This window comes from Leptodactylus fuscus, chromosome 3 (genome assembly GCF_031893055.1).
Source record: "Leptodactylus fuscus isolate aLepFus1 chromosome 3, aLepFus1.hap2, whole genome shotgun sequence".
Taxonomy (NCBI): Eukaryota; Metazoa; Chordata; class Amphibia; order Anura; family Leptodactylidae; genus Leptodactylus; species Leptodactylus fuscus.
The window spans coordinates 197,852,137-197,871,999 of record NC_134267.1 but is presented as its reverse complement, the minus strand read 5'-3'; the positions used below and the strand labels follow the sequence as shown (position 1 = coordinate 197,871,999).

Here is a 19,863-nt window from a genome sequence, read left to right as displayed (position 1 = left end):
TTGAATACAGGTAGAACAAAAGATATATAATGTCACTAAAGGCTTCATTTGCTCCGAGGCCCAGTAGAATGCTCCTGTATCCACTAGGCTCTCTGTTATTTCATTTGTGATGTTGGCGCATTATGTGCGGGTCACGTAACTAAAAAGGTGTGTGGCCTGTACATTGGTCACGTCACAAAAAAAGAGTGTGGCTTTGCAAACGGGAATGTGGCCTCCCTAAAAAACGTGCGAGGCCCATACGGCATGCCATACTCCTGGAGCTGCCTTCACCAATGTTGACAAGCATGCAAATGTGTATGGCCAACCCTACTGAACCAAGGTGTGTGGTAAGTAGGAATGGGGAAGGGGGTAGGTAGTCAGAATCCACATTCTAGTAATCTGTGGGAGATCTAGAAACGGGGGCATTGGAAATTTATCACTTATTCTGTTGATAGTTAATGTTAATTGTTATAAAAAATTCCACCAAAAAATGAAATGATCATCGGTTTCATATCATACATGTGATGTAACTGCAGCTTTATCCCATAGGAGTGAATGGGATAAAACTGTAATGACATTGCATGGCTGTTATGAAACAGACAACACGTGACGTAAACAGTGAAGAGGTCACGGTACTCGTATGACCACCACAGTGCCTTCAGACAGCTGGTCACTAGGGGTCACAAATGTTGGACCCACAGGAATCTGTTATTGATGACTTATCCTGAGGATACAGCATAGTTTTATATACAGCAGTGAATGAAGTGTCAGCCAGTGGTGCACTGGAAGATATAGATAGTGACCTTCTACTTCAGAGCCTATGGATGTAAGTTCACTTACAACTAGCTGGTAGGCTGCTCCCTGGGGTGCTCGCAGACTTGTTATGCAGCTCACCTACTAATAACATATAATATAAATTAAACACTTACCCTCAGGACATTGGCAGCTGAAGCCACTGAGACTTGTCACACAAGTGGCTCCATTTCTACATGGCTGGGGAGAGCAGTGATCCACGAGGGCTTCACAATATTCCCCGGTGTAACCTGCACAGAGAACATGTATAAACAGTCTGGAGATCTGCTATAATGTTATGCTGTTTCAGCTAGGACTGCTAAGTATTGCAGCTGAGCACATACCAGGCAAACAAGTGCAGGTTGCATTTTTCCCATAATGTTTCTGTGCGCGGTCATGGCAGGTGGCATTATTTAGGCAGGGGTGACTATGGCAGGCGTCATATTCCTCACAGTAGGTACCAATATATCCAGCTTCACAGCGGCAGGAATAGGTGTCCTGAGAATAGAAAATGTAATAGGTAATAGGATACAGAGGAAACGGGAAAAGAGTAAAATATAGTAAAGATTAATAAAACTGTATGCTTATATTGTACTGGCACAATAATAATAATAATAATAATAATACATAATATGTTCCGTAATATTTAACAAGCACTAAACCTAGAAGAAGAAAGAAAAAAATAGAAGAAAACATTTGGCATTCTGACCGAGGGTAGCCCAGCTTGCCTGATTTCTTTGCTAGGTGCAAAAAGGTAGGACACTGTCAAATATTAGGATCTGGGAGGATGGAGAGATACAATCCAGAAGATGGCTTCTAGAATATATACAGAGGTTGTTTCTGTTACCCGGACTGAGCAGAATAATAAAAGGAGAGCAGGGAATTTTGGGTGGACTTCGCCAGTGCCTCTTTCTTTAGGCCACAAAGTGGGAAAATACGTACTGAGGACACCTTGTGATTTCCAAAACTTGGGGTTTTGGAAATCGCAGCATTTCAATTATACCTACAGAAACGGCAGTTTCCCTATAGATATAATGGAAGAAGAAAGTCTTCAATCTCTGTAGACTTTCTGTGAAAAGTGCTGAAGGAAAAACTGCACTGCAGTGCTGCGGGACACTACATGGGGCCTTGGCCTTAGGCCCCATGGACCGTATCTGCAGCACTAAAGCGCTGCGGGAAGAACCGCTGCGTGAATGCATTGCGGTTCTATCCGCAGCGCTTTTAAGAGAAAGTTCGCTGCGTTTTCCTCTGTGGACTTTCTCTTAACATTATATCTATGGGAAAGCCACCGGAGTTTCTGTAGATATAATTGACATGCAGCGATTTGCAAAGCCGCAATGGCTTTGCAAATCGCAGCATGTCCACGCTGCGATCTTTTCCGCAAAGTGGGGATAGGATTCGCATGAATCCCATCCACTTTGCCTGCACTGTACAATGCCGCAATTTTTCCCGCAGTGTCTCCGCTGTGAGCAAATCGCGGCGTTTCCGGTCCGTGGGGCCCCGGCCTTAAAGAGGTTTTCCAGGTAAAAATATGGATGATCTATCATATAAAAACATGCAGCTTTTCATTTACAGCTGCACAGTTTTCTCTGCCCCTTCACTGATCTAGCTAAACCTTCAGTATATTGCAGTCAGGCAACAGGCATTGGACACCAGGTATAAAAGATTAAGGGGGCTGAACCAATTTCTCCCATCCTAATGAGGCAGCAGGCTGAGCATGTGTCCTGCTGCTCCATTCATTCTCTATAGGAGCACCAGAGACAGCAAGATATTGTACTTGCTATTTCTGGTACCTCCATAGTGACAGAATGTAGTGGCAGGTTCTGTCGCACCATGATGACAGGGGAACTGGATCCCAGTTCTTAGAATTGGTAGGGGTCACTCCCAGGATTTGGACTGCCACCACTCATGAAGTTATCACCTATCCTATAGACAGGGGATAACGTCTAAACTTGGTACAACCCCTTTAACTCTTTCAGAGTATTCCAATAGGAATCCTAACATTAACCAAGCCACTACCCAATACCACTAGGAATGCTTCCACAACCATAGACTATCAGGTATACAGCCATTAACCCCTTTACTGCATTAAGCCAGCACAGTTACATATATTAACTCACTCTCTGCCCTCGACTACTAGAAATTCAGAAAATAGCTCCTCCACTGCCCTAGACTCGGATGCCGTATACCGTACAATTACTTACTTGGTTGGCCTTATGTATCTAACCGCTGAATGGCGTGTTATTAGGGTACGGCATGTTAATATTTATCACATGCTCGGGTCCCTAACTGCTTGGCTTGCTAGCTGCCAGGGCTTAGACAGAACATTAACCATGGGATAAATAATTCATGGGTTTGACTGGTAAGCTGGATTCTGGTTTGGAGGCAGAGTGGTAAAATCCCCTGGCCGCAACTAAATCTGTGCTAATAATGGCATTGCCAGTATCAAAGGCAAATCTAAAAACCAGATGAGTCTAGAAATGTCACCCACATTATTAAAGCAGCTATTGATAAGAAGGTATAAATACATTTCTGCTAAGAGCTGGAAGTTAACACTGAACATATATACGATTATTGGCCATGATGAATACTCCATAGCCTTTTGTCTGAGCCCACAAGAGCATTACAAGCAGGATTTCATTTTCTGAAAATCATTCCCAATATCTATAACAAAGCGCTCCAATGCTCCGGGGTGATAAATAAACCTGTCACATGATAACAAGGACGGCTTGTTAATAAAAAGTTGCTTTAATCTGATTAGAACGGCTGCATGAGACGCGCGTGTGTGTGAGCTGCATCCTGGATAAGCAGCTGCATTAATCTTCCTGTAGGGTACAGTTCTCACTGGTATCATTTCATGATTCATAGGACTGGGGCTTTACAAAGGGTTAAGGCTTTCTATCTCCAGCACAGGATCTACAGCTCGGGAGCAGAAAATGAGATGGAACTGGCGGAAGTAAATGTGAATGCAGAAAAGGAATAAATTATTAGTCATTTTAATGTGGAAACAAAGAGGAGCTGGCAGCGGAGCCCTCCTCAGAGGACACACATCACGCCGCTTTCCAGCGAAAGCATATTTTCCAGCAGAGGAGGTGTAGTGTCACCGGTCTTTGAGCATTGCAAGTCAACCATGTGGTACAGAGCGATCAAATAAAATGGCTTGGTCAATATGGATGCACAGGGTATAGTGAAGCCACTGTGTACCCCTACTTAGCATGTGCTATTGATCTAAAACATCAGCTGGGAACTAGTGAGTCACTGCCCAGAATAATGGCTAGAACCATGGCCAAAATGAACAGCTTTGTGTCACACAGCACAGACCAGGACTGACAAATGCAAAGAACGGCTCTGGCCTAATGAATGTTTAATTATCTACTGATTGGCACCTACACTCTCATCCAAAGACAGATGGCGCTATGCAGCAATATGTGGATGGAATTTAAAGAGACAATAGCCCCGTCTTTGTATGAGCTGCCTACTGTATTGTGATACACTGGATATAAAATTATTGATACATACGTTTATGGTTATTGTGGAGATGGAAAATAATGGAGCTGTGATGACAGCTGGTAAAATATTTACAATATCTTACGCTAAAATCTCAAAGAAGAACCTATGTTTTGCCTATATAGTACAGCATAGGCTATTACCATACATACTCAAGTACAAGCTGAATTTTTCAGCATAGTTTTTGTGCTGAAAAAGCCCCCCCTTGGCTTATACTTAAGTCAAGCAAAAAAAAAAAAAAAAATCTATCTATCTATCTATCTATAATTTTTTTGGGGGGTGGGGGGGTGTCTATGACCAGCTGCAACAGTAATGTATAGAATCTCCCATAAAATAGTAAAAAAAATAAGAGAAGCTTTAAACAAATATAATAATAAAATAAATACAAGTTGTAAATCCCTCCTTTCCCTAGAATACATATAAAAGTAGAAAATTACTATGAAACACATACACATTAGGTATCCCTGTGTCTGAAAGTGCCCGGTCTACTGAATATAGGGGATCTGCAGTGCTCCTGTTCCGTCAGGAAGGGGTTAATAGGAGCACTGCAGATCCCCTATATTCAGCCAGACTGAATTCCAAGTGGGGGAAGAAAAACCCCAGTCCTCAAGCTCAAGGAAGGGGCAGACAGACAACCAAAACACCCCCTCTCCTTCCCCAGTACCCAGCAACTACTGCTACTTCCAGTAGCTGCTGCATTCCCCCCCCCCCCCCCCCCGGCTTATACTCGAGACAATAAGTTTTCCCAGTCTTTTGTGGTAAAATTAGGGGCCTCGGCTTATATTCGGGTCGGCTTATACTCGAGTATATACGGTAGTTAAACTTGTATTGTGTATACCTGTTTTATTTGAGGTGTCATTTATGGGTTATCTAGCATATTGTCTCTTTTGAACCCTATGATATGGTTTCTTTAATACAGACTACATTTCCCATGATGCCTCTGGCTTTGGTGAAGTCTCATCACAATGTATTGACGCTAGGTTCACACTAGTGTTCGACTTTCCGTTCTTTGGGTCCATTTGGGGACCGAAAAATGTAAAGCAAACCCGCTTAAAATAGCGGTTACCCGTGGACCACTTAGACTATAATGGGGTTCACCAGGTTGCTTGCATTTTTTTCTTATTAAGCGAGTTTGGGAACAGAAAAGTAGATCAGGAGAAAGAGTGAACCTAGCCTGAGAATGTTAGGGGACACTTGTTTGTCACTGATCTATCACTTGCTGGCCTGACTCGGGTGGCTCAGTGGTTAGCACTGTTGTACTGGGTTCAAGTCTGACCAAGATCAACATCTGCATGGGGTTATATATGAAACTCCCTGTGTTTCCTACAGGTGCTCCGATTTGCAAAAATATACTGATAGGAAAATTGGCTTCCTATAAAACATCAGACCCTTGTGGGTCTTCTATGGCAGCCACTAACTACTCTTATTCCAGAAAGCTCCCGATGCTTTTAGTCCCTTGTGTGAGAAAAGCACATTACAAATGTCTGTCATTGTCTCAGCACTTCCTATGTTTCTACTGCCTTCTGCTTGTTATAGATTTCTACAAGCAGGAGTCATGGGGATCAGTGTGAAGCCACGTCTCATAGAGATACAATGGAAATTCTGCACACAGCATTTAAAGATAGAAGAAAGGGACAGTCTGAGTCAGGGGAATTTTACACCTCAGCAAGTTAATGTTGCAGGAGCTCACCTACTATATCACTGAACCCCTGGTCTTTTAGGGAGGGCAGAAATGATAGCTTTAGAAGGACTGGAGAGAAAGTGCTTGAGCCAAACCAAGAATAGCTTAAAAAGGAATAAGAAATATACAGTAAGTATTTCTACTTCTTCCTTCTGCTAACTCGACTCCTGTCTTCAGCCCAACAATCACACTAATGGATCTCTATATAATACAGCGGAGATCACATACAGTGGCGACCACATAGCTCCTGAGCAGCCAACATATTTAAATATCAGATGTAATAGTATGGGGGATGTCAGGAAAGGGTTAACTGATGCGAAATCTGAAAATAATACATATATCATCTTTCATATGCCACCAAAAGTACTGTTCTATATTTTATAATGACTGACATATAACTGTTTAAAATGCACCCCCCCCTCCAGATTCAGCTTTCCAAGGATATTTTTTTTAGCTATGCAAGGCGATTATGTGTCACACGGTGATTATGTGACTTATTGAAAAAGACAACAGCAGAATAAAAGATATTTTGAGTAGACAACTAGTGAGGGAGTAAGTCTTTCAGACAACACAGAGTCAAAAAAAAAATAACCACAAAGTGTTTCTTTAACATAAACCATGATAACACAGAATACAGTTTTCGCAACAAAACCCAATTGGAATGTTACTGGTGTTAAGTAAACAAAAAATGTGTGTGTGTGTGTGTGGGGGAGGGGGACTTGTTTGATAAGTGGTCAGCTGTAGGCACTTCTTTAGACAAGTACACTGCTTAACACTGAAATTGCAGAACCAAGAAAGACAAACGGTAAGGTTATGCAATTTGCATATTCATTTTTACATATGGGAGGGGAATAAAAACCACACGTAGCCTCAAAAATTAGATCAAGTAGTGTGGGATAATTGGATAATTATGCAATGGCTCTTGTTACCGTCACCTCATTCCACCACTCTTAAAGGATATCATGGTGTACTACAAGATTGTAAGCCCTCGTGGGCAGGGCCCTCTACCCCACCGTGCCAGTTGGTCATTGTTAGTATTATATCTACCTGTATATTCTGTGTATTGTATGTAACCCCCAAATGTAAAGCACCATGGAATTAATGGTGCTATATAAATAAATAATAATGGCAAAGAAGACTAGAATGGAGGTCCATCCTCTTCAGTGATGAATCCCTTATCGTCTCAAACACAATGACAACTGGAGACTGGTCTGGTTTTACGTAAGAGCTCAGCATTAGGCCCCGTTCCCACGGAGTAACGCACTGCTCATTTAGACATGTAAACACGTGTCAGAGCGAGGCGCTTCAAAACAGATCACATTGACTTAAATGGGTGCCGGCTTACGCGCACTACACATTGAAATCAATGGGAGGCTTTATAACCCATTGATTTCAATGTGTAGCACGTGTAAGCCGGCACCTATTGAAGTCAATGGGATCTGTTTTGAAGCGCCTCGCTCGGACACATGTTTACGTGTCTAAATGAGCGGCACGTTACTCTGTGGGAACGGAGCCTTACCTTGATTTAGTTGTGGCACCAGTGGTATGGCCATTCCTCCAAAGTGTCTCAGAAGCCATTTTTCAAAAGGACAACACCATGCCATGTGTTACTATAAACAGCCTTTGTGGCCTAATGGTGCTACCAAGATCAGCAGCGTCTCCATGTTTGTCTTCCTTCGAGCACTTCTGTGATTTGATTGGTCGACAAATACAGAGCAAGCCGCCAGCAGACTTGGTGATTTGTTTGCCCAAGAACAAGTGTGGTATAACATTCTTCAGACAACCATTTCTAACTTTATTAATAGGATGTTCAGGTGTATGAGCCTGCTTATTTCTGTGCGTGCAGCTCATACTCAATACTGACTAAATTGAAATGTTGAATATTATGTTTCCATTTTTTCATCATTTGCATATCATTAACACGTCCATCAATCTTGTGATTTCCATAACGCCAAGACTTTTCCTTCTTGGTGTTGCAATTTCAATTTTGAAAAGTGGATTTTATTCACTGATGGTTGTTTTAACTGGTTTAATGATGATTTATATGAATTATATCTCTGATAATATGAAATTGTAAAATAACATTAGCATGGAGGAGGACAGAAACTAAAAAACTGGATGACAACAGTCAAAAAACTGATGCATTTAAAGTATTATACTCCATCTTTTAAGCACCTTACTTTATGCACTGCCAGGAGTACCGTATATACTCGAGTATAAGCCGACCCGAATATAAGCTGAGGCCCCTAATTTTACCACAAAAAAACTGGGAAAACGTATTGACTCGAGTATAAGCCGAGGGGGGGGGGGGATGCAGAAGCTACTGGAAAATTTCAAAAATTAAAATGGACGGAGTTTTTAGGGTGCAGTAGGTGCTGGGAAAGGAGAGGGGGTGTTTTGGTTGTCTGTCTGCCCCTTCCCTGAGCTTGAGAACTGTTTTTTTTTTTTCCCCACTTGAAATTCAGCCTGGCTGAATATAGCGTATCTGCAGTGCTCCTATTAACCCCTTCCCGAGCTACAGCTGAAAAATGCTGCGGAAAAGATTGTGGCGAAAGTGCAGGTTTTCTGTCTCTATTATACCTATATGGAAAATACCAACGTTTCCGTAGGTAGAATTGACATAAAACCCAACAGAAGATTTTTTCTGCAATGTGTGGATGGGGCTAGCCAGAGTCCCATCCATTTTGCAGGTACTGTAGTATGTGTCGTTTTTTGCCGCAATGGTTTGCCACAGGCCAAAACACCCCCTATTTGCAAAGTGGGACTCCGGCTTTATATGGACTTGGACAGAGCTGTGGAATAGTGGTCAGTTTTGGGCTTCGATGGAAAGGTAGTGACTCAAACTTCAACTACTTCTTTTGATCTCTGTTGAAGCTCCAAACACTGTTTCTGGATAATGTCAATTATTCTTCTGGATAGCTGCCTGGTTTGTCGGCGGGCATAGTTCTCACCAATTGGCCAGGATAGGGGGGAATGTTCTCTGCTTCTAAGGCTTTTTGCTTTACTATAAATGAGAATTTGGGAGTTGGTGCTGTAGTCACAATGTGGATAAATAGAGAAGTCAAAGTTATAAATTTGTCTTTCTGACCCCACAGTCTTGGATATTGACCACTGATCAGACCCAGACATTAGCATATTCTGGCTACTGAGAATATAGCTATACAGCAAATGTTCGTGATAATATTATATTCCAGCAATAATATACACTGTCATGTATACATGATACATAAGTATATACAATGATATTATAGCATGTGAATAAAAATAGTGGTACAGCACTACATAAACATGCAGTAATTTCAATAAACATATATTTTACACAATAATGTCACAGTGCCGATATAATGCACATGAGATCACAATCAGAAATTATATCTATAATAATTCAACTGCAAGCAAAGAAGTCACGTGACATGTCACAGTACAAGAAGAATACGTATTGTGATGTCACAGTACATTAATAATACACACTGTGATGTCACAGTAGAGGAAGAATGCACACTGATATCATAGTACAGAAAAAAGTGCACATTATGAAGTCACAGTGCAAGAAGAAAACACACTGTGATGTCACAGTACTAGAATAATACACACACCGATGTCACAATACAGGAATAATGCACACAGTGATGTCACAGTACTAGAATAATACACACACTGATGTCACAGTACTAGAATAATGCACACACTGATGTCACAGTACTAGAATAATGCACACAGTGATGTCACAGTACTAGAATAATACACACACTGATGTCAAAATACAAGGATAAAAAAACACAGTGATCTCATAGAACAAGAATATTGTACAAAGTGATATCACTGTGTAGGAATAACGTAGACTTTGATGTCACAACATAAAAAGGTTTAATTTATTCTTTAACCCTTTAAGGACCCGGCCATTTTTTGGTTTCGCATTTTCGTTTATCCCTCCTCACATTCAAGAGCCATAATTTTTTCATTTTTCAGTTCACAGAGTCACATGATGGCTTATTGTTTGTGGGACCAATTGTACTTTGTAATGGCTCCATTCAATATGCTATGCAATGTACTGGGAAGCTGGAAAAAAATTCAGAATGAGGTGCAATTGGAGAAAAAATGGATTTGCGACATTTTCATATGGGTTTAATTTTTACAGCGTTCACTGTTTGGTAAAAATGACATGTTAGTGCTCGTTCACATCTGCACCTGGGAGTCCATTTTGTAGGTTTCCGGTTCCTGCACAAAACAGAGCAGGAGACGGAAAGTTGCAGGACTCTTTCAAACCCATTCATTTGAATGGCGAAACCGTTTTTTTTTTTAAAACGGACACAGAGTCGGACATGCAGTACTCTATGTCCGATTTTAAAAAAAACAGTTTCACCACGGAGAGCATAAAACGCTCACCGGCGCTCACGGCCGGACTCGGCATGACAGGTTTCTGTCTTCTGCATGCAGAAGACGGAAACCTGAGAACGGACTGCCGAATGCTGGTGTGAACCCAGCGTTATCTGTATTCTGCGTGTCAGTACGAACACGGCGATACCAAATTTATATAGTATTTGTAATGTTTTGATACCTCTTAAAAAATTTAAAACTTTGCAAAATAGAAAAAAAAAATTTGTGTTGTCATGTTGTAACCTAAAGTAGAAAAACCTTGGTGTATCAGAAAACTGTACAAACAATTAATGGCAAAGGTATAGATATGTAAAATAAAACTTAACTTTTAATAGTATATTATAAAAGCACATGTAAGTGATATAAAATCAGTGATATAAAAAATGTGCTGTGTATCCTCAATTTATATACACAGAAAGACTGTTCATTGTAAGGTCAATTCTGTATATTGAAAGTCACTATTAAAAGTTAAGTTTTATTTTACATATCTATACCTTTGCCATTAATAGTTTGTACAGTTTTCTGATCGCCATGTTGTGACACCTGTAACTTTGTATGTATGGAGCTGGGTGCGGTGTCTTTTTATGCGGGACAAGATGATGTTTTTATTGATATCATTTGGGGAAAGATCTGATGGTTTGATCACTCTTTATTCAATTTTTTATAGGAGGAAAAGTGTTGAAAAAAACCCCGCTAATTCGCTATTTTGAATTTGTTTTCCGCTACGCTATTTACCGTATAGGATAAATATTTTAATATTTTAATAGTTAGGGCATTTTGGAGCGTGGGGATACCTAATGTGTTTGTGTTTACTTTTCTTTATTTACTTTTATAGCTGATCTAGGGAAAGGGGGGATTTGAGCTTTTGTATTTTTTTTTTACATTTTTTAATACTTTTAAAAACTTTTTTTTCTTCTTTTACATTTATGATGATTAGACCCTCTAGGTAGCTTGAAACCTAGGGGGTCTGATTGCTCATACTATTCACTGCAATACCTCTGGCATCGTGCAATAGAACCAATGCTATGACAAGCCTGGAAGCCTTCAATAGGTTTCCGATTCTCATAGCAACCAATCACCGCCCTCCGGGGCGGCGATCGGCGAAAAATGGTGGTGCCCGTGCCGCCTGCACAATTTAGAAGCTGCAGTCCCGTTTGACCGCAGCCTCTAAAAGGTTAATAGCCGCGATCAGTGTGAGCACTGATCGCTGCTGTTAGCGGCAGGTGCTGGCTGTATTATACAGCTGGCATCCACTCAGTATGGAGGGAGCTCAGCTCCTGAGCTCTCTCCATTCATCCCCATGAAACTCAGGACGTAGCATTACGTCCAGGGTCGCTAAGGGGTTAATAAGATGTTTCATATAGGCACTACAAAAAATACTAAACTTCAGGAATGCCAGTTTTCACCAAGAGATTACCTTAATGGGATAAACTGGGACACTGACCTTTAAAATAAAAGTACGCAAACTAAATGGAACATTTTTAAAAGCATTCTAAATAGGTTTGTGAAAAATGCATACCTCATGGGAATAAAGTTGTTAGAAAAAGGCTAAATGTGGTTAAATATAAAGGTAAGGAAGCAATAAATAATAAAAAAGAAAGTGTTTAAATTGCTAAAACAAGAAAGTACAAAAGTGACAAGACATTAAAGAATTATAAAGAAAAATGGCACTGTGTAAACGACAAACAAAGGCAGCAAAGAATGAGAGAATCATAGCCGAAGAAAGTAAACATATTACAAAAATATTCTACAACTACATAAATATTAAGAAACAGAAAACTAAAAGTGCTGGCCCTAGGAGAAATCATCTGAGAGTAATGGTGGAGGAGGATGAGGAAAAGGCCAGTCTTTTAAATGCCTTCCTCTCTGTTGTATTTACACAGGTATATCCTACGTCAGATGACAAGATTAGGGATAATGTACGTTCTCCTTTAAATTTCACCTGTTTAATGCAACAAGAAGTGCAGCTCCACCTTTAGACACTAATATATAGAAGTGATTGAGATCACATGGCATTTAGTTCTGCAGGAAATAAACATCATAATTAGAGATGAGCGAACAGTGTTCTATCGAACACATGTTCGATCGGATATCAGGCTGTTCGATGTGTTCAATTTGAATCGAACATCACGTGGCAAACTCCAAAAAAATTCGATTCCCCTCCCACCTTCCCTGGCACTTTTTTTTGCACCAATAACAGCGCAGGGGAAGTGGGACAGGAACTACGACAACGGGGGCATTGAAAAAAATCAGAAAAAGTCATTGGCTGCCGAAATCAGGTGACCTCCATTTTAGACGAATAGTGGATTTCAAATCCGGGTCATATGAGAATGTGAACTTTGTGACTATGAGACAGGGATAGCTGTACAGGCAGGGATAGCTAGGGATAACCTTTATTTAGGTAGGAATGTTATTAAAAATAACTTTTTGGGGCTCTATCGGGTGTGTAATTGTGATTTTTGTGAGATAAACTTTTTCCCATAGGAATGCATTGGACAGCGCTGATTGGCCAGAGTACGGAATTCGACCAATCAGCGCTGGCTCTGCTGGAGGAGCCGGAGTCTAAGATCGCTCCACACCAGTCTCCATTCAGGTCCGACCTTAGACTCTGCCTCCTCCGGCAGAGCCAGCGCTGATTGGCCGAAGGCTTGGCCAATGCATTCCTATGGGTATGCAGAGACTCAGCAGTGTTGAGCCAGTTCTGCTCAACTACACCGTGTGCCGGTCAGCCCATCAGATGTAGCAGAGCCGAGGGTGCACTAGAACCCTTGTGCACACTCGGCTCTGCTACATCAGAGCCGAGGGTGCACTGGAACCCCTGTGCACACTCAGCTCACGCTAATAGAATGCATTGGCCAGCGCTGATTGGCCAATGTATTCTATTAGCCTGATGAAGCAGAGCTGAATGTGTGTGCTTAGCTCAACTACTCCACTGGCGTAGTTGAGCTAAGCACACACATTCAGCTCTACTTCATCAGGCTAATAGAATGCATTGGCCAGCGCTGATTGGCCAGAGTATGGAATTCGACCAATCAGCGCTGGCTCTGCTGGAGGAGGCGGAGTCTAAGATCGCTCCACACCGGTCTCCATTCAGGTCTGACCATAGACTCCGCCTCCTCCGGCAGAGCCAGCGCTGATTGGCCGAAGGCTGGCCAATGCATTCCTATGGGTATGCAGACACTCAGCAGTGTTGAGCCAGTTCTGCTCAACGACACCGTGTGCCGGTCAGCCCATCAGATGTAGCAGAGCCGAGGGTGCACTAGAACCCTTATGCACACTCGGCTCTGCTACATCAGATGGGCTGACCGGCACACGGTGTAGTTGAGCAGAACTGGCTCAACACTGCTGAGTCTCTGCATACCCATAGGAATGCATTGGCCAGCCTTCGGCCAATCAGCGCTGGCTCTGCCGGAGGAGGCGGAGTCTAAGGTCGGACCTGAATGGAGACTGGTGTGGAGCGATCTTAGACTCCGCCTCCTCCAGCAGAGCCAGCGCTGATTGGTCGAATTCCGTACTCTGGCCAATCAGCGCTGTCCAATGCATTTCTATGGGAAAAAGTTAGCTTGCGAAAATCGCAAACTGACAGGCATTTCCATGAAATAAAGTGACTTTTATGCCCCCAGACATGCTTCCCCTGCTGTCCCAGTGTCATTCCAGGGTGTTGGTATCATTTCCTGGGGTGTTATAGTGGACTTGGTGACCCTCCAGACACGGATTTGGGTTTCCCCCTTAACGAGTATATGTTCCCCATAGACTATAATGGGGTTCGAAACCCGTTCGAACGCTCGAACAGTGAGCGGCTGTTCGAATCGAATTTCGAACCTCGAACATTTTAGTGTTCGCTCATCTCTAATCATAATATATAGACCATTAACATAATATTCAGCATACATCCCAACTTTTGGAGAACAGAAAGAGGGCCAAAATGTGCGGTGCGGAAAATATAGCTCCACCCACTTTATGTTGACTCCGCCCATTCCCATTCATTTTCCATGTGCTCTGACACAGTATAATCCTCCTACAGTCACCTGTACATTATATGTCCCCACATTATATTGTTCCCTTCCAACTGCCCCACAGTATTAGGTCCCTCTCCTGGTGCCCCAGGGGAAACATGAAACTGGAGCAGCTGGAGAGGACATTAGCAATGGGGGTAGTTGAAGGGGACAATAAATTAATGACAGATGAAGTGGGACATTAAACTGGGGGCAACTAGAGGGGGAAATTAAACTCTGGCAGCTGGAAGGAGTCATTAAACAGTAGGGGTAGATGGAGGGGGACATTACACTGGGGGCAACTACAGGCAGACAGGTCCCCCTACAGCTACTCCCACTGTTTAATGCCCCCTCCAGTTGTCCCCAGTTTAAGTGCCTCACTTCATCTGCCCCATTTCATGTCCCTTCCTTCATCTCTGCCCCCAGGTTCATGTCCCCCCATCTCTGCCCCCAGTTTCATGTCCCCACATCTCTGCCCCCAGTTTCATGTCCCCCCTCCATCTCTGCCCCCAGTTTCATGTCCCCCCTCCATCTCTGCCCCCAGTTTCATGTCCCCCCTCCATCTCTGCACCCAGGTTCATGTCCCCCCCATCTCTGCCCCCAGGTTCATGCCACCCCACATCTCTGCCCCCAGTATAATGACACATACATACACACACAGACAGACACACACTCACATTCTCTCTCTCTCCCCTGCATCTCACATCCCCACCCCCCTCAGTACCTTACACGCATCTCTTCACTGCACGGAACATTGACACGCCCACCTAGTCACGTGACCGTGTGATGTCACACAAGGTCCTTGAACCATAGTCGAGCGTTCCTCCGATCACCAGAGCCTTTTAACTTTTATAAGAGCAGACAGGAATGGTTGTTCAGTGGCTATTGAGGAACTCTTTAACCCCCTTTTATTTTAATATATAATTCCCTGCCCTTTGATTCCCCATAAATTTTTTATTTGCCCGTTCACAGAACCATATTAGGGCTAAATGTTTGCAGGTGAAATTTTACATGACTTGTGTTATTTCAGGGGAGTATTTTTTCTATATCTGAACCCATTTTTCTTGTGCGCCACGTCAGAAGCGTGGTGCGCAGACCATCACGGATGCCATAAGCCAGCGGTGAGGTAAAGGGAGAGTGGTAACAAGCGAAACATAGAGCTTTGCGAGTCCTGACTTGTGTTATTTCATCATTTTACTAAAACAGTTCAGGGATTTGATCAAACCACTTACTTTCTTTAGGGAAATGACCCCACAGAGTTGTTATTTTAACAACTTCGGAATTTGATCAAATCCCTAGTTTCATCATTTCCCTCCAACATGTATACAAATAAATAGGTATATGACAGTAAGTATATAAAATCCATTCAGAATAATGTATCATGTTCCTCCAAGGTCAGACAGGCGGCCTTTCCTGCTCAGCCCAATCGCTGGGCTGTGAGGAACACCCCCCCCCCCATCAACAGTACAAGGCTATGTAAGAGTACTGTCAGGGAAGATACTGACTGTGGAGGAATATCAGTGCCGAAATAGATCCGATATCTCTGCACATGGGTGGTAACAGCAAATCTGACAGTGTGCTGAATTCATCACACTGTTAATGTTCTAATATTATATAATACTGCTAATTTTAAAGGACATGAAAGGTCCTCTTTACCAAAAACCCAGCTTTTTACATTACCTGTAAAGTGGATGGGATTCTGACATGAATGGGGCAAACGTGATAAATACTTGCCTGCACACAAAGAGATATTACTAGAGATGAGCGAACACTAAAATGTTCGAGGTTCGAAATTCGATTCGAACAGCCGCTCACTGTTCGAGTGTTCGAATGGGTTTCGAACCCCATTATAGTCTATGGGGAACATAAACTCGTTAAGGGGGAAACCCAAATTCGTGTCTGGAGGGTCACCAAGTCCACTATGACACCCCAGGAAATGATACCAACACCCTGGAATGACACTGGGACAGCAGGGGAAGCATGTCTGGGGGCATAAAAGTCACTTTATTTCATGGAAATCCCTGTCAGTTTGCGATTTTCGCAAGCTAACTTTTCCCCATAGAAATGCATTGGCCAGTGCTGATTGGCCAGAGTACGGAACTCGACCAATCAGCGCTGGCTCTGCTGGAGGAGGCGGAGTCTAAGATAGCTCCACACCAGTCTCCATTCAGGTCCGACCTTAGACTCCGCCTCCTCCGGCAGAGCCAGCGCTGATTGGCCGAAGGCTGGCCAATGCATTCCTATGCGAATGCAGACTTAGCAGTGCTGAGTCAGTTTTGCTCAACTACACATCTGATGCACACTCGGCACTGCTACATCAGATGTAGCAATCTGATGTAGCAGAGCCGAGGGTGCACTAGAACCCCTGTGCAAACTCAGTTCACGCTAATAGAATGCATTGGCCAGCGCTGATTGGCCAATGCATTCTATTAGCCCGATGAAGTAGAGCTGAATGTGTGTGCTAAGCACACACATTCAGCACTGCTTCATCAAGCCAATACAATGCATTAGCCAGTGCTGATTGGCCAGAGTACGGAATTCGGCCAATCAGCGCTGGCTCTGCTGGAGGAGGCGGAGTCTAAGATCGCTCCACACCAGTCTCCATTCAGGTCCGACCTTAGACTCCGCCTCCTCCGGCAGAGCCAGCGCTGATTGGCCGAAGGCTGGCCAATGCATTCCTATGCGAATGCAGACTTAGCAGTGCTGAGTCAGTTTTGCTCAACTACACATCTGATGCACACTCGGCACTGCTACATCAGATGTAGCAATCTGATGTAGCAGAGCCGAGGGTGCACTAGAACCCCTGTGCAAACTCAGTTCACACTAATAGAATGCATTGGCCAGCGCTGATTGGCCAATGCATTCTATTAGCCCGATGAAGTAGAGCTGAATGTGTGTGCTAAGCACACACATTCAGCACTGCTTCATCAAGCCAATACAATGCATTAGCCAGTGCTGATTGGCCAGAGTACGGAATTCGGCCAATCAGCGCTGGCTCTGCTGGAGGAGGCGGAGTCTTAGGTCGGACCTGAATGGAGACTGGTGTGGAGCGATCTTAGACTCCGCCTCCTCCAGCAGAGCCAGCGCTGATTGGCCGAATTCCGTACTCTGGCCAATCAGCACTGGCTAATGCATTGTATTGGCGTGATGAAGCAGTGCTGAATGTGTGTGCTTAGCACACACATTCAGCTCTACTTCATCGGGCTAATAGAATGCATTGGCCAGCGCTGATTGGCCGAATTCCGTACTCTGGCCAATCAGTGCTGGCCAATGCATTCTATTAGCTTGATGAAGCAGAGTGTGCACAAGGGTTCAAGCGCACCCTCGGCTCTGATGTAGCAGAGCCGAGGCTGCACAAGGGTTCAAGCGCACCCTCGGCTCTGATGTAGGAGAGCCGAGGGTGCACTTGAACCCTTGTGCAGCCTCGGCTCTGCTACATCAGAGCCGAGGGTGCGCTTGAACCCTTGTGCACACTCTGCTTCATCAAGCTAATAGAATGCATTGGCCAGCGCTGATTGGCCAATGTATTCTATTAGCCTGATGAAGTAGAGCTGAATGTGTGTGCTAAGCACACACATTCAGCTCTACTTCATCGGGCTAATAGAATGCATTGGCCAGCGCTGATTGGCCAGAGTACGGAACTCGACCAATCAGCGCTGGCTCTGCTGGAGGAGGCGGAGTCTAAGATCGCTCCACACCAGTCTCCATTCAGGTCCGACCTTAGACTCCGCCTCCTCCAGCAGAGCCAGCGCTGATTGGCCGAATTCCGTACTCTGGCCAATCAGCACTGGCTAATGCATTGTATTGGCTTGATGAAGCAGTGCTGAATGTGTGTGCTTAGCACACACATTCAGCTCTACTTCATCGGGCTAATAGAATGCATTGGCCAATCAGCGCTGGCCAATGCATTCTATTAGTGTGAACTGAGTTTGCACAGGGGTTCTAGTGCACCCTCGGCTCTGCTACATAAGATTGCTACATCTGATGTAGCAGTGCCGAGTGTGCATCAGATGTGTAGTTGAGCAAAACTGACTCAGCACTGCTAAGTCTCTGCATTCGCATAGGAATGCATTGGCCAGCCTTCGGCCAATCAGCGCTGGCTCTGCCGGAGGAGGCGGAGTCTAAGGTCGGACCTGAATGGAGACTGGTGTGGAGCGATCTTAGACTCCGCCTCCTCCAGCAGAGCCAGCGCTGATTGGTCGAGTTCCGTACTCTGGCCAATCAGCGCTGGCCAATGCATTCTATTAGCCCGATGAAGTAGAGCTGAATGTGTGTGCTTAGCACACACATTCAGCTCTACTTCATCAGGCTAATAGAATACATTGGCCAATCAGCGCTGGCCAATGCATTCTATTAGCTTGATGAAGCAGAGTGTGCACAAGGGTTCAAGCGCACCCTCGGCTCTGATGTAGCAGAGCTGAGGGTGCACAAGGGTTCAAGTGCACCCTCGGCTCTCCTACATCAGAGCCGAGGGTGCGCTTGAACCCTTGTGCAGCCTCGGCTCTGCTACATCAGAGCCGAGGGTGCGCTTGAACCCTTGTGCACACTCTGCTTCATCAAGCTAATAGAATGCATTGGCCAGCGCTGATTGGCCAGAGTACGGAATTCGGCCAATCAGCGCTGGCCAATGCATCCCTATGGGAAAAAGTTTATCTCACAAAAATCACAATTACACACCCGATAGAGCCCCAAAAAGTTATTTTTAATAACATTCCCCCCTAAATAAAGGTTATCCCTAGCTATCCCTGCCTGTACAGCTATCCCTGTCTCATAGTCACAAAGTTCACATTCTCATATGACCCGGATTTGAAATCCACTATTCGTCTAAAATGGAGGTCACCTGATTTCGGCAGCCAATGACTTTTTCCAATTTTTTTCAATGCCCCCAGTGTCGTAGTTCCTGTCCCACCTCCCCTGCGCTGTTATTGGTGCAAAAAAGGCGCCAGGGAAGGTGGGAGGGGAATCGAATTTTGGCGCACTTTACCACGTGGTGTTCGATTCGATTCGAACATGGCGAACACCCTGATATCCGATCGAACATGTGTTCGATAGAACACTGTTCGCTCATCTCTAGATATTACCAGTACGATATAGAAATAATGAACACAATGAGGTCTCAGTATAATGATATTGCACACCATGATGTCACAGTCCAGGTCTAATCCACAGTCTAGTCCTGAACACTGGGATGATGTCATCATGTATATAATGACCTAAAAAAACGGAGACCTGCGCATGGTGATATTACAGCAGAGGAATAATACACAGTCATGTCACTGTACAGGGAAATGTCTTCAGATTGCAGCGTTACTATGGCTCGCCCACTACCTCAATGTTTCTCTAAAAGGGTAAAACTTGTGGGTGACTTGCGATGATTGTCACCCAACTTCTCTCCCCGTAGGAAGGCTTTAATGTCTTGTATGACTCACAATAAAGCCAGGTTTTTACGGCAACTCGTGGGCAGCCATAGCTTGAAATATTTTATACTTAATAATTAGATTAGATTTGTTTTTGTTAGCAGGGATTGTAAAA

The 19,863-nt window shown here is 43.8% G+C and overlaps 1 protein-coding gene across 1 annotated transcript in view; it reads right to left on the bottom strand.

Annotated features, from left to right (window-relative positions):
- Positions 1-19,863, bottom strand: part of DNER (delta/notch like EGF repeat containing) — a 187,540-nt gene that overhangs the window by 33,410 nt on the left and 134,267 nt on the right. The window contains 2 exon segments of the mRNA XM_075269041.1: positions 909-1,022; positions 1,116-1,269. Coding sequence (XP_075125142.1) covers positions 909-1,022; positions 1,116-1,269 — 268 coding nt within the window.